At 42.9% G+C, this 14,524-nt stretch overlaps 1 protein-coding gene across 1 annotated transcript in view; it reads right to left on the bottom strand.

Moving 5' to 3' along the window:
• Positions 1 to 14,524, bottom strand: part of csmd2 (CUB and Sushi multiple domains 2) — a gene marked incomplete at its 5' end in the record, with an annotated part of 113,610 nt that overhangs the window by 57,416 nt on the left and 41,670 nt on the right. The window contains 6 exons of the mRNA XM_008291065.1: positions 1,709 to 1,833; positions 3,186 to 3,389; positions 4,858 to 4,953; positions 9,931 to 10,044; positions 11,878 to 11,994; positions 12,786 to 12,980. Of these exons, the coding sequence (XP_008289287.1) occupies positions 1,709 to 1,833; positions 3,186 to 3,389; positions 4,858 to 4,953; positions 9,931 to 10,044; positions 11,878 to 11,994; positions 12,786 to 12,980 (851 nt within the window). The remainder of the gene's footprint in view (positions 1 to 1,708; positions 1,834 to 3,185; positions 3,390 to 4,857; positions 4,954 to 9,930; positions 10,045 to 11,877; positions 11,995 to 12,785; positions 12,981 to 14,524) is intronic.

Raw genomic sequence — 14,524 nt, 5'->3', positions numbered from 1 at the left:
TTTGTGAAACTGCCAGACCATTTGCAAATTGAAATGAATGAGTGAAAGGAGTGCGCCATCCACTATATCTTCGTTCTCAGTCTTGGTCTAAAATTCATTCACTCATTCTACGTGTCGTCCTTCATTTTTTTTTCTATTCTCTCCAAGCCTCCCTTTCCGTTCCCTCTTACATCCATTCCTCTGCCCTCTTCTCTGCCTCTGATGGTTATAGATCGGATATGAGCCAATTAAAGGGGCTGTAGGGGCTCTGGCGCACTGGGCTCCCGGAGAGACGAGGCAGATCACAGATTGATCTTTCATTAGGGGGCCGCGGCAAATGTGCCAGCGAGGCACCTCGCTCCTTTAAGTTCTCTTCTAGATCGTGACACTCCAATCTAATGTGTTTCTGGTAGCTGGTAGAAGAAGAGCAACGGCGAAGAAAGACGGACCGGGAGAAACAAGATGACAGTGTGAATGACAAGAAGTGGTAGGGATGAGGAGGATTCTGCTGCAGAGAGTATAGAAACTCTAGCACTTTACATTTTGGCAGCACCGTCAGTGACCCTGTAGCAATATGGAAATGTGCCTTCTGTTTGCACAAGACTAAAAAACTCCTATATATTGTTACCTGACTGCACCTTTACCTGTCAGAAATGTATACACTCCGGGTGCTAAGCTGTTTGCCTTTTAGAGGATGTGCATTTAATCAACACTCAGTTTTTTTTTTTGTTGGGTCTATTTCACCTCCAAGCTATTGCGATGTGAGTGTGAAGTGCAAGCATGCTAAGTGTGCCTGTGGGCCATCTTGTGTATTTGACCTGCAAGGACAGTCAGCTGAGGTGGGGGAGCTAATAGCTGAGGGACGGCACTGAGGTCATTAAACACAGAGGCTGAAGCATAAGCCTAAAAACTTTCTGTCAGGCAGATCCGCTGGGACCTCGCCCAGGTTCCATGAGGTTTCCCCTCGCACACGCATCAAAGAATAAGAATATGCAAACTGAATTAACTCCCAAGAAAGAAAGGGAAAAAAAAGTAATTGAAAAGGCAATTATATACACATTTATTTTAGATTGTGCAATTTCAAGTTTCTGGTATTGTGATCTCCAAAAAATTAAATTCTGAGCCTCTGCAAAGTCAACAGAGTATATCATTTAGGTGCTCGCCTGCAGAGAGAAAGCTGCATATGCTGTAAGTCAATATACTGCGGGTAGCTCTGTTAATTAGCCTTTGGTGAGCTGGAAACATATCAACACACAGAAGCTTGTTGGCGAGACATGCAGAGTGATAAAGGTTAGAGGTTCAGGATAAATACAATCTGGTAAGTGACAGACTGGTCAGATCAGGAGTAGGCAGATTAAAAAAAAGTAAAACAGCACTTTAAATGAGAAATCTGAATCTGCTATCATTTTATTGCAAGTCTGCACATCAATTATTACATTGTATTATAAAGCGTAATGCTGTGATAGCAATGCTTCCTTTGCGTGTGTAGATAGGTTAGATTTTTAGACATCTTTTCAACATCAACAGGTCTTAAATCTAAACACTCGCACCGGTTAAGCTAATTTTGTGACTTTCCATATTTCTGATCAAAGCGCTACTGTGTTTTTTTGGTTGGATTTGAGAACTATCTTAGGGACAGGTTGCTATCAAAGCTGAATCTGCCTCTGATTCGACCATCCTGACATCCAGGAGATATGCTGATGCCAGCTAGAGGGTTTCTGATACCAACCTGGATTCCTGATCCCTCAGGAACAGTGATCTTCCACACGCAGTTGAGGCTGTTGAGGTACGGCTCAGGAAAGCCAGGAGATAAGATGGTGCCAGTTCGATGGGTCAGATTACCTCCACATGGAACTGTGAGGTGAAAGGAGAGGGTTGACTGATAAGCATGTAGTACGCCTACAGACTGGATGCACAGCAACGTAGGGAGAACATACAAACATTAACACAATACGTTGAAGTCCCTCTCTGCTTATTAAATAAACCCCTAAAAACTCACTGTTATGTATCAGAACTACATCTACATGCAGAAGCTTTTTCATGAAAATAAAACCCTATTTTTTAAAAAACTGGCTATGGTGTAACGCTACACTTCTGAACGTGTGAATCCTCTCCATCCACCCGTCCACCGCTCGCTGCAGCTGTAGCACACCAGCTCAGCTACGACTCTGCTCAGACACTGTAAAATTGCTCTACGCTACAAAGTGGCAAGTTGTAATGCTGGAGCAATTCAGCCGGGCATGTCCAAAGCAGAAACCAATTCTGAAGAAGAAGGTTGATAAGGAAAGTTCCACCCTCCAAAATGACAGGAATGTTTCCGTCAGTGTTTCACGTATGAACAAATACTCAGCCACGGTGTTGGCTGCTAATTTCAGTCATAATGTGTCTACTGGCATATAGAAAATGTCAAATGAACCAGCTAACAAGGTAAAAAACTTGATTTTCATTTAATATTACTTACACTTCTACCATAATATTTTAACGTAGATTCTGTGGGGCCACTAATGACATGACAAAGATGGCATTAACTAACTAACTAAAAAAAAGAAAGAAAGAAAGAAAGAAAGGGAATCAAATAAATGCATAGTTAAAATTTTGATTTTAAGATCCACTAAACCTAAATCACAATCAGACGAGAAATGTGCTTGACAACAACACACCTGGCCACGCAAGCATACACACCAATTATAGCAGACACAATCTAACACTCCTAAGAAGTGTTCACAGTCCGTAGACATTGTCTCCCCAGCTTGTTCTGTTCAATTCACATCTGGTGACAGCACAGTAGCATCTGCTTCAGCTGTGTGGGAGAGAGTGTGTCTTGTATATACATGTTGATATCACCATATGTGTGTGTGTGTGTGTGTATGTCAGTGTGTATTTGTGACCCTGAGCAGTGCCTGCCACCTGTGTGCCGCATGGCTGAATCTCAGTGTATCACTACAGGTGATGGCTGGCAGCCCACATCTGTGTCAAGACAAGAGTTTGACACTCAAGGCATCAAGTGGGAGAGACAGAGGGGGAGACGGAAGAGAGAGTGACGAGGAAAACAAACGGATAAGGAATGTAACTGAGAGAGAAAGAAAGAAAGAAAGAAAGAAAGAAAGAAAACAGACAACAAAAACACACCTTGCCTAGCTTGGAAATGCTTAAGACAAGTGTGTATATGTCTGTGTTTGTGTCTGCTTTGCGTGCTCATGGCCTACCTATACAGCTGGGTATGGAGCTGTTCCATTGCGCGAGGGCATTGGGAACCGTTAAACATTCAATGGCGCTTGATCCCTCCAGCATGTAACCTGGGCTGCACTCAAAGCGAATCACTGCACCCACGGCAAAGTTGTTTCCCATACGGCGGCCGTTCCGGGGCTCGGGGACCGAGCTGCACTGGGTGGCGCTGGTCCGTGGCACCGCTGTGGACGGAGAGGAAGATCCGGTCATTACAGGTGGTCGCTCTTTGGCCTTGAGTCAGAATGCATGATGTTTTGTTGTTATGCACCTCACCGCTGAAATGAGTTGCAATGCAGACTGAAGTTTTCAGACACTAGTGCCGATAAGAGATCTTAAAGCTCATATTTCTATGGAGCTTCATGACTTTTTTAATTACTTGTTGATCTATTAGTTATTGTTATTTCTGGTTGCATGCGTTCTTGGTTGTGAGCGCATTAACTTCACTGGTGTCAATATAATTTGTTCCCAAGTGTCTCTTTGAAATTAGATCTTAATCTCATAAAAAAAAATTTAAAAACATAACGAAGCATTTAGATTTCCATTGTTAGATTTCACTAATTGGCCATTCATCCATCCATTTTCTATACAACGCTTAATCCTCACTAGGGTCATGGAGGGCTGGAGTCTATCCCGGCCGACTTAGGGTGAAGGTAGGGGACACCCTGGACAGGTCACCAGTCTATCACAGGGCTACACTTAGAGACAGACAACCAAGCACACTCACATTCACACCTACGGACAATTTAGAATCACCAATTAACCTCAACATGTTTTTGGACTTTGTGGGAGGAAGCTGGAGAACCCGGAGAGAACCCACGCTGCACGGGGAGAACATGCAAACTCCACGCAGAAAGATTCCGGTGACCCCACCGGGACGCAAACCGGCGACCTTCTTGCTGCGAGGCAACAGTGCTAACCCGCTGCATCACCCTGCATCCCACTAATTGACCAGTTAGGTGATTTAAATTATAATTTTTTTATATGTTTTTTTGGGCTTTTGTCTTTATTTAGAGCAGTAGAGATAGACAAGACAGACAAGAAAGGGGGAAGAAGAGTGGGGAGAGACCTCGGGCAAAAGGTCGTGAGCAGGAGTCGACCCGCGACCACTGCATCGGGGAACTTTAGCCCCTGTTCAAGGGTCGCCTGCTCAACCAGGTGAGCTATAGGGGCGCCCCAGTCAGGTGATTTGAAGTTCCTATGGGTATCTATGTCAGTGTGATCACAGTACCCCAAATAGATAACACAATGTTCAGCTTCTCTTTGCTTTGGCTTTCCCTGAGCTTACTTACAAAAATGAATTATTTATTCATTAAACTTTCTCCAGAGCTGTCATTGCCTTTGGTTATGTGCGGCAAATGTCATTTCTGGTACAGTGCATTGTTTAAGGAAAATAACAATTCAAAAGAAAAAGTCCCTCTTAGGGGGAAGACAAGTACAGGAAAGTTTAAGCACAACCTTTTCACACAAGCGCGCACTTTTCTGCCGACGCGCACGCAGCAGAAACAGTGGCTGAAGGTGAATCCTTGCAAAAATCACTCAGCGAGTCATCTATTATGAAGGGGAAAACCGGGGCCGTTCGAACTGAAGGGATCCGAAAGAGGCGAGGAAGGAGATTTAGATTCTGTGCGTGCGCCTGTGTGTTACACTTACCTTGGTAGACCAGATGGAATCCTCTAGAGCTGGACTGGCCTTTGGAGGTAAAGCGGATCAGGACTTGGTTGGAGGTTGCTAATGGCAACGACTCACCTGGGATGGAGAACGGTTAGAGATACAGTCGGTAACGATTTTTAGCAAAGGGTTGCATTCAGTTTATGTTGTGTGGGTAAATAAAACTGCTTCTGGTTATCAGCTTATCATGTACTGGGTACTAACAAATATTTCCTTCCTCTCTAATGGTCGTGTAAGCGACTATTCTACGGACTCGTTCTGTGTGTCTGGCATGAAAATAAAAAATATATAGGTGCTGGGAAGTCTGCTATGATTGAGTGAAATAGGACATGCTGCAGGTCTCTGAATACGAGTATATTTAGAGACACTGCTCACGTAATGTATGGCGGAAAAGTGCAAAAAATCTGATCCAAGTGAACCATGGTTTAGTCTTGAGCTATGCTAGTCGATGTTATGCTTCCACTTCCATGGAAGCATATCATTCTTATAAGGCTTCACATCATCTTCGATATGTTGGTGTATGCAAGCACATGTTGATAACTTTGATTGGTCTAATATTTTACTGTCACACATGTTTGTCTTCTATGCTTATAGGGTAGTCAACAGCTTCCATCAGGGACACTGTAACCAGTTCTTATTATTAACCCTGATAGCATTGTGTTAAAGGTAGAGACGGGCCTCTGGTTATACTCCGTCTATGTAAAATAATGTTCTGGGAACTCAGTAGCTGTTTCCGATCAACGTATAAGCCACTCCTTGTGTCAAAAATATTTCAAATATATTGTATTTTTTTTTCAAATTTTGTTCCAAATTGTCATCCACAATAGGTTCTTTAATTAGCAAATTACTAGTAAAGAATCTGCGGCTGCTTTAAAACGACAAAGCAAAGACTTTAAAGTGCTGTAGACCGAGCTTCAGGGACCGTGTGTCCTGCGGCTTTCCTTCATTGGCTGTGTGTGAAGTACAGACTCAAATTCAAGGCTGGGTTTTTCGCATGCTGTGTAAAGCTCTCCACAATCAAGCTCCTGCTTATGTTCAGGAAGTCTTAACAGCATACTGTACAGGCAGGACTCTAAGGTCACCTGACCGAGGCTTACTGGCTTTCCATCTGTCAAAATCCAAGACCGAGGGTGATGGAGCTTTTCTTGTTGTAGTTCGAAGGTTGGACATTTGGCTGGTCAAGTTTTTTTTTCTTTTTTCAATGACACCTGAAAACCTATTCGTACAGACAAGCCTTTTATTTCGCATTTAGTTAGTTTTTTAAAGAAAAATGTAAGTGATTTGTTGAGGTTTCCTCTACAAAACGCACACAAATATTTTATGGATTGTTCACTATAATAACGTTCCTCAAAGAACATTCATCCATGCCTACTTTTAAAATTCCCAACTATAATTAAAATATACAGAAAAAGGGGACATTTCATCACTGAAATCACTAATATGACCTCCCGCTATCTTCATCAGCTCAGTGTAATTACACACAGGGAAAGCCCCCGTGATATATCTAGCGTGGTGGAAAATTTGTTGACTGACGTAGAACATGATACGAGCATCTCGGTCTCTGCCTCTCTGTCTTCCTCTCAGTGTGCTGCTGACTGGCTCTCTGCGGTGAATCTCATTACTCTGTGTCTGCTTGCTGTCACACTGTAGTGGGAGGCAGACGTGCTTAACCCCAGAGGCAACATCTGCGTTTCTGCGTTCGCGTGTCTTTCTAATGCGCGCGTACGTTTCGGCGCGAGCATTTCGACACCTTTAAACGCAGCATCCAGAGACGGCTTCGGTGGTTCGCTTTCTTTAATGTGTCGTCGCTATGATTGTTTGAGCTCCGCTGTAGGATCCCCAAAAGCATGCTGGGTAGTTTATTAGAGGAAGCCCTTGCTGCGTGCTGTCATGGTGACAGTGTTTCATAATTTTGCTGCGCAGGGCAGGTATTCATCTCGATAGATCAAACATGTGTCAGCATGTGACTTATCAGCTCTCTGGCCACTTTCCAGCTCCAAACCACTTTGCCCTTAAAATGATCTTCTGCGCCGGCATATGGACGACTCGCAACAAGGACGTGTGCGACTTTGGCTGGAAGTCAGTGGCCAGACTTCAGAGCCGGTCGTTGGCGGGCGTCGATTTACGGCGGTCGCGGGGAACAATGTCAGAGATTAATGTTCCAGCTGTTAGATGACAGCTCCAACAGGTTTGGAGTTAAAAAGAGTTAGCCCGGTGGGGATTACAAGAAGGAGGTTTTAGACTTTACGAATGCATGTTTTGCATTCATTTAACAGCAGTGAAACAAAAGTAACATGCGTATTAGCAACACGAGAGGTCAAACTTTAATGATCTCCCAAGTCACACCCAAAATGGCGACCATGACAGTGACAATTGTCTTTTTACTTTTTAAAAAAACTGTTCAAAAATTTGCATTTAGATAAGCCTCCCCGATTTCTTGATTCAGTTCTTTTGTCCATTCTGTCTACATGCTGTCTTCCTTTTCTTTTGTAATTCCCACCTTCTAGCATTCTTCTATTCTCCCCCTCCCTTCCCTCTTATTTTATTCTGTTTGTCACCACTGCCTCCAATAATTCACAATCATTGCCTTTTCTTTTTCCGAAAGCGTGACTTGCCTCACTAGACATGACAGTAATGAAAACACACTGCCGAACGCTTTACCGAGATGAGTTTAATGCAATATGGTTTTCAAGGTCAGCATAATCACGCGACAATCTGCTTTATGTTTTGACAACTGTGATTTACCATGCATGGGAAACAGTACCTTGCCAATCACTTACATGCTCATTATCTGACTATACATTTATTGCACATAATGACAGACTGTATATTCAGACAGTATCGGTGATTTTCTTGCTTTATAAGCTCACAGATATGTTGCTCTGTGAACCTGCCACCAGGAGTTTGCAGTTAATATAGCGTCCTGTTTATTGAGCTGTAAACTGGATTTTCTGAGGCTGCCCTGGACACAAACCAAAGTAATCATTTTGCTTTTGTCAAGCCACGGGGCGAGGACAGGCTGAGATTGAGAGTTGCCCTAAATTCGCACACCTTTTCACTCTCTCCCTCTTCAGAGGTTGAACCTGCCCGACTCGAGCGATTTCTTTTGCAGCCTACCAACGTAAGCGTGGTGTTTATCGCATCAACACATCAACATAACGCAGCACAAATAATTAGTTCTTCAGTTTTTCACCTTCAACCTGACAGCTGTTGTGCTTTTTGCTATTCTCTAACATTGTGTTGTACTTCTGGTGGACATCTATTCAGAAATATTTGTAAAAAAAGGGGTTATTTTGGCAGTTATACCACCGGCACAGTGTTGGAGCATGCATGTAGCACCCTGAGTGGCAAGTACACAGAGAGGGCATGTAAAGAGACAGACAGGACTGGTAAACACTTTATGGATTTATTGATGCTTCACTGGACCACCAGTGCAGCTGCCAAGTTTGTCGTTTGACAGGTTGCATCTGCTTGTAATATTTGTCCTCAAAAGGCTCATTGTTAGTTTGTATTTCTCTGTAATGTAGCACGGTGCTAGCCTACATTAAACTTTGCTCTCATTCCTGGAGCTCAGGTCAATTTCTGATACCGCTAAACAACTCATAAATGCTCTACAACTAGTTAATTCATGGGCTGAATTAACAATTATCAGTTGACCAGGAAAATCTTTGGTCAGCGGTCGCCCTCAAAACTTGGTGAGCCTGCCATTTAAGTTCCAATCACTACCACACACAGCCTGTTGTAATGAATAACACACAGATCATTATATTGTTCTTGTACATATTGAACACATTCTTCAAACACTGACAGTGCAGGCTGGGAAAAGCATGTGAAACTCCGGACTAAATAAATCAACAAAAACTAATTGCAGTAATGAGTTAAGAAACTTTAATCACTGAAACGCGCTGGAGGTGTGAGTTAGAGCTACTTTAAATTATAAACAACAGGGATGTTCAACCGGTTATTAAACCCTTGGGCTCACTTTGGGAGTTATTAACTCGCTATTAGCACGTTGGGTTATTTCATACTTGTGACTTTGATGGAGATCGGATCACATTATATAATACATGCAGAAGAGCAGGTCATTCCAAAGGGTTTACATACTGGTCTTTCAACTTTAGGTTAATGGTTAGATTTTGGAAAAGGTTTGGCTTAGATTTGATATTCTGTGGCAATAGGTTTAAATAGAGGCCTGTGAATAGAGGTTTTCTCGTCACTTTAAAGTTACCTTTCTGGAAGATTTCAGTGCTTATTAAGTGAATTCAACTAAACTTAGCCCAATTTTGGGGTCATCTTTTAATGTGTATATGTTTATTTTTTTTTTTTTTCTATAAAATAATAGAAATAAAGGTGTTACAACAACTAGTGAAAGCATGTGGTATTTTTTTCTAGCTCATACGAGATGATTACTGCACACATTTTCAACGAAAGAGGATCAGTGCAGCAGTTTTGGCATGGATTTATCTAGCTGTTCAACTGAATTGAGAAGTTGAGATCGTTGCATGAATAAACAGCTGCAAGCTACAAATGTCGTGCGCATGAACGCACTTGTTTGCCTACACACCTGCATGTGCTTAGAGTTGACACTAATGTTTCAGTAATAACATTTCAGGCGTGTGTACGCGCACGTCTTCTTGAGGCCGTCTGCTGATATGTTATCCTCGTGATTCTTTAAGCTGCTGTTGTCACAGTTGAATTGTGTTGCGGCTCACTGGAGCCCACCTGCAGCCACGGCAGCTCTGCCTGCGTCAGCAATTTGTCTCTGAGTTTAACTGGATTCCTTATGAAAGGGATAAGGCCAAGACAACATTTTATTGAGTCCCCCTGTCATGTCAAAAATAATTACTGGGAGATCAAGTAGTCAAATCGCATTTTGCTGGTTTGGTACAAGCTAGTACTGAATATGAAACAAAAGCTGGAGAAATGTGTGTGAACCATGACTTGCCTGCTTGAAGTGTCGTGCAAAGCTTCTTATTTTGTCAATTTATACGTTTGATATGCACAAGAACGTGCATGCATGTAGGCATCTGAATGTGTGTTTTTGTGTTGAATTACCTGTGTGTGCTCCGGAGAGTGAGCTCAGAACACGGGAGTGTTGTGTAGCCCCGTCATAAACCTCCACAATGTCATTCAGGGCAGTCTGGAAGAAGGCAAACTGACTGAAGACCACTAGAAAAGACAGACACGAACAGAGAAGACTGAAATTAGCTAAAATTAGTGACTCTAACTGTCATGTTGAAAGCTGTACAATCTGTTTGAAGAGATTCAGAAAATCCATTTAAAAAAAAAAAAAAAAGTACTCTGAAGAATTCACATTTAAAAGAATAGCAACACCAATTTCAATCAAAATGTCCTCTTTAATGCAGGGTGGATAATACCACCAGTTATGACAACACAACCAAAAACTGATATTACAAGGGAGATCAGCAATCCTGTCTGGGCTTGATGGCCTGTCAGTGGATGAAAGGCTTTGCAATGACAGCCAATCTGTTGTACAATGTGCAGCTAAAGCTCCACTATGGCGCTTTCATCCTCTCAACCCACCCTTTCTACTGCTATTGCCTGAACATATTCACTGCTTTCACATCCAATCTACGTCTCGTTTGCTTGTGGAAAACATTGCAGGTTAAAGGGAAGGATGAAGAGACAGAGGGAGACAGGAAAAAGGGCAGAGGGGACGCAGGACTTGTAGGTGTGATGGCAGGACCTCATCTTCATACTTGTTCAACATGACTCAGCAACCGTAATCTCCTACTCATCAGTTTCCTTTATTTGTGCATCCTCTTCATCTGCGACTATGATAATAGAAGCCAGCGGTTGCAGTAACGCCCACCCTGTACTCTGCATTGGAGAAAATAGCTTATCATTAGGGCTGGTGCATCAGACTAATGAGAAGCGGCAAGAATGGAGTACAGAGCATTTGCGGCTCTTGAGTTGCCTAGGGCCTCGCTGTCATTTTCCGGGAAAATGCAAATGTGGACTTTAATTATTTCAATTTCCACTCTAACTTTGACTCCACTGAGTGAAATATGCCGCCGACAGGGTCCAGGAAGGATGGGTGCCCAGTCAGATTTTTTTTTTTTTTTTTAGACCTCCGAATGGGCACCATGACCTCAGACTGGTGTGAAGCACCTCCGAGCCAAACACATGCCCACCGCTGCTTTTGGTGTAATTTAACAATGATAGGATTTGAGCCTTGACATGGAGAAGTATGATGCTGTTACCTCATTAAAGAGCCAGAGGGAAGAGGAAAAGAAAGCAGGAGATTAAAAAAAAAAGAAAAGAAAAGAACAAGACAGACAGTCTGAGACAGAAAGTGAAGCGGCAAGACATATTGGGCAAGTCAGTGAAACGTGTTTGCTTCGGAATTTACATGTTCGAGCTGTGTCATACTTCCACATTGTTTTGCTTTCTGAATAATTTGCCGCCCCTCCAGTATCAGATTACATCTTGCCAGCAAACTGTGACCTTTCAGATGGAAATGCCAAAAAAACAGCGAAACTCCAAGAACTCTGGATCATCTTGGCACCAATTATTTCTCAGTCTGTGTGTGTGTGCACATTAGAGTCTTTTGTACAGTGTGTGTGTGTCTTGGATAGACATATTGTATCGTGTGTAAGATGCTGATTAAATTGCTGTGAATATATATGTGTAGCAATCAGACATAGATATGGGGACTATCAAGCACTGTGTGATTTTGCTATGTGTAGAAAAATATGGAAAATACATTTAGTACACCCTGACTAACTATTAACGCAGTGGTTATGGGCGCTTTTACAAGTTTACTACAGAGCTGTGTTCACCTGTCACCAAGAATATTTAGTTAAGAAAAGAAAGAATAAGTACAATTTAGTGAGTCACTTGAGCATCGTTTGGGTATCTTTTGAATTACAGAATAATTCCATTTTAATTACCCACAAATAATTACCCACACATTCACACAAAAATCTGCCAAGAAAAACAGTACAGTAGCGCAGTGTTTTTTTTTCTTCTTTGGCTTACCGTAATCCTTGGGCACAACTACTGAGTACAAACAGGTCCGTGCACTGCTGTAGTTGCCAGGGTAACCGGGAGACAAGACCACTCCCTCTAAACCAGAGTACTGTCCACCACATGGTGCTGCAGAGAGACACACGGAGACGAGACTTGAAGAGACAACCACAAAAGAGTACGAGGCGGACACAGAAGAAAGTTCTGAAGCCAATAGTGAAAGATTCCATTTCTTTCCCACCTCCTCCTTTTCCATCCTCTCTGTTCCATCGCTCCCTAAATTACTTTTCTTGTCTGATTGGACTTTGGGTGGAAGATGTCCCAGGTGTTTGCCACAGTGAAATTGCAATGTTTTCCAAGTGTCTGTCTGGGTTAGCCTGGCCTTGATGAGGCCCAAATCTCCTCCCCCTGGTTAAAGCCTCTAAAAAAAAAAAAAAACGCTCTGTGCATGTTGCTTGTGTCTTTGTGAAAGTACTGAATCCATGTACGTGTTGTTGCTTATGGGGAAATGTGTGTGGAATGAGCACGTCTTCCACCTGACATGTAACGGAGGCTTCACAGTGTGAGAGCCAGATTCTGTGGCGTCGGGGATCTTCTACCGGCTTTCCAGGGGAATATGCACAGCGTGAGTTAGTCGTGTCATGGGAATATCAGAGAACAGTCAGAAAGATGCAGGTTTTGCTGCCAGTGTGAGAAGAGGATATGCAAAGTAGGCAGCTCTTGTCAAACTGGAGATTAAATTAAAGCTCACATCTATTAATATTAGCAAAAACCCACACAGCTCCGCACACATATAGCTGCAGGACATCGCCCCGCGGAAAAAGGTACATAATCACGCGTGCGTGTTTACATACGATAAATCCATAAGCTCTGATGTGGTTTTGTGTTCCTAACAACCGACTCCAGATGTCAGTGTTTACCAATGCAGATGGGTTTGGGTTTGTTCCAGCTCGGCTTGCCGTCTCCCCCCATGATGCAAGTGAGCGTCGGGTCTCCCTCTAGTGTGTAGCCGCTGTCGCAGTGGTAGGTGACAGTGGAGCCCAGCTTGAGATCGGTGCCCACCCGTGTCCCATTGCGCACCAGGCCGGGCTCGAAGCAAGACTCCCTGGGGTTCTCTGCGGAGAGAAGGTAACACAGTGGAAAATCAGTGACAGAGGGGAGCGCGTGTTGGTATCCGATAAAAAGATTTTTTTGCGTCAAGCTGCTGCAGCGGTGCTGGAAAAGAAATAGTTTTTCTGCCTAAAGTTAGCAATAAACTTCTTTCTTTTTGTGGTTGCATTTATGCTTTCCCCTGTTTGCTGCAACTCCCCTCTCTCAGTAAATATATCTCACTGACTGCCACTTTTCTCTCCAGCCCTTGACGGTGGCCTCTCATCTGTGGCTGCTGGGGTATGTATGGCTGTAGAGACAGACAGGCAGCTGATTGAGAGTGGCGTGGCTCTGGCCCAAGGTCTGCTGACTGCACACAACCGCCTCTCAAACAACGCTTCACTGTGCAGTCAACTAGAGAAGACAATGCACATACGCAAGCTTTCTTTGCCGAACACGCACACGCACACACACGTATACACGCAAACCCTGCCGAACCCCACTCACGCACACACTGCATCTAACCACATATCAATCACCACTCCTGAGGTCGTAAGAAAGATGTCTCGCTCAATTTGCCATCACATTGTTCTTAGGAGGAAAATGTGCACGTGAGAGGGGGCCTGTCAATTGTGCGCACTTCACACCCTCACAGCTAAAATAAACATAGGAAAAATGCCAAAAGCAATTTAGTTCAACTTTAAACACAGTTCAGTCTATTCTCACAGCAAACTTCAATATTTGATGACTTAACACACAAAAGGGAAGATGAGTCAAATGTTTTCTCGTCAGGAAAATTTCAACTTACAATTCAGCGTCTGACAAAAAAAAATTAAAAAAAATGTGCAAGAGCCTGAACTGTCTCAACATCAAAGTTTGCTGAAAGCAAACCTTAAATAGGGAACATTTTAACAATGCTCATATTACATAAGCGTTCGGCTGTAAAGGTTCATTAGGATGGCTTCAAAGAAGACTTTTTTTTTTTGCATCTTTCTCATGCCAATGGTTTTCACAAAAGCCATATAACAATGTGTCTCAGAGTTGATGTTAACTTCCCTGAGAGTTCGCTTTTCTGTGTGCATTTGCTCTCAAATTTTACTGAAAAGATCTGATTTGATCTTTTTTTTTTGTTCTACCATCTTTGACTTAAAGAAATGTTTATTCTCACGATGCACAACTAACTCATCATGTGTGTCATAGAGCAAACATCCTCTATATACTTTAAACAAGAGTATTTCCAGTGTATTCCTCTAAGTTAAGTCAAATTTACTGATGATAGAAACACAGCACATTGGATAAATGACAAGTTTCTGAGCTGAAAGTTAGCTAACTACTGACCCAACAGGATGCTTCCCTTCCCTGGCGATGCATGCGGTCCTGTCACTCAGCACCTGTTCTAGATTCGTTGATCCCTTTCATGGGCTAATTTAGACCTAAACCTTCTCTCACAGCCTTTTCCAATTAAACTGGGCACACCTGAAAGGAGACAGCGGAGGTGTGATAGATGTAACAGCCATTAGGTATAGACTGGCCCTGGACACAAGCTAGTCGAGAGAAGTTCAGTCCCCGC

Source organism: Stegastes partitus, unplaced genomic scaffold, assembly GCF_000690725.1.
Source record: "Stegastes partitus isolate 25-593 unplaced genomic scaffold, Stegastes_partitus-1.0.2 Scaffold712, whole genome shotgun sequence".
Lineage (NCBI taxonomy): Eukaryota > Metazoa > Chordata > Actinopteri > Pomacentridae > Stegastes > Stegastes partitus.
Note: the sequence above shows the minus strand (reverse complement) of the source record. Positions and strands in the feature narration are given on the sequence as shown.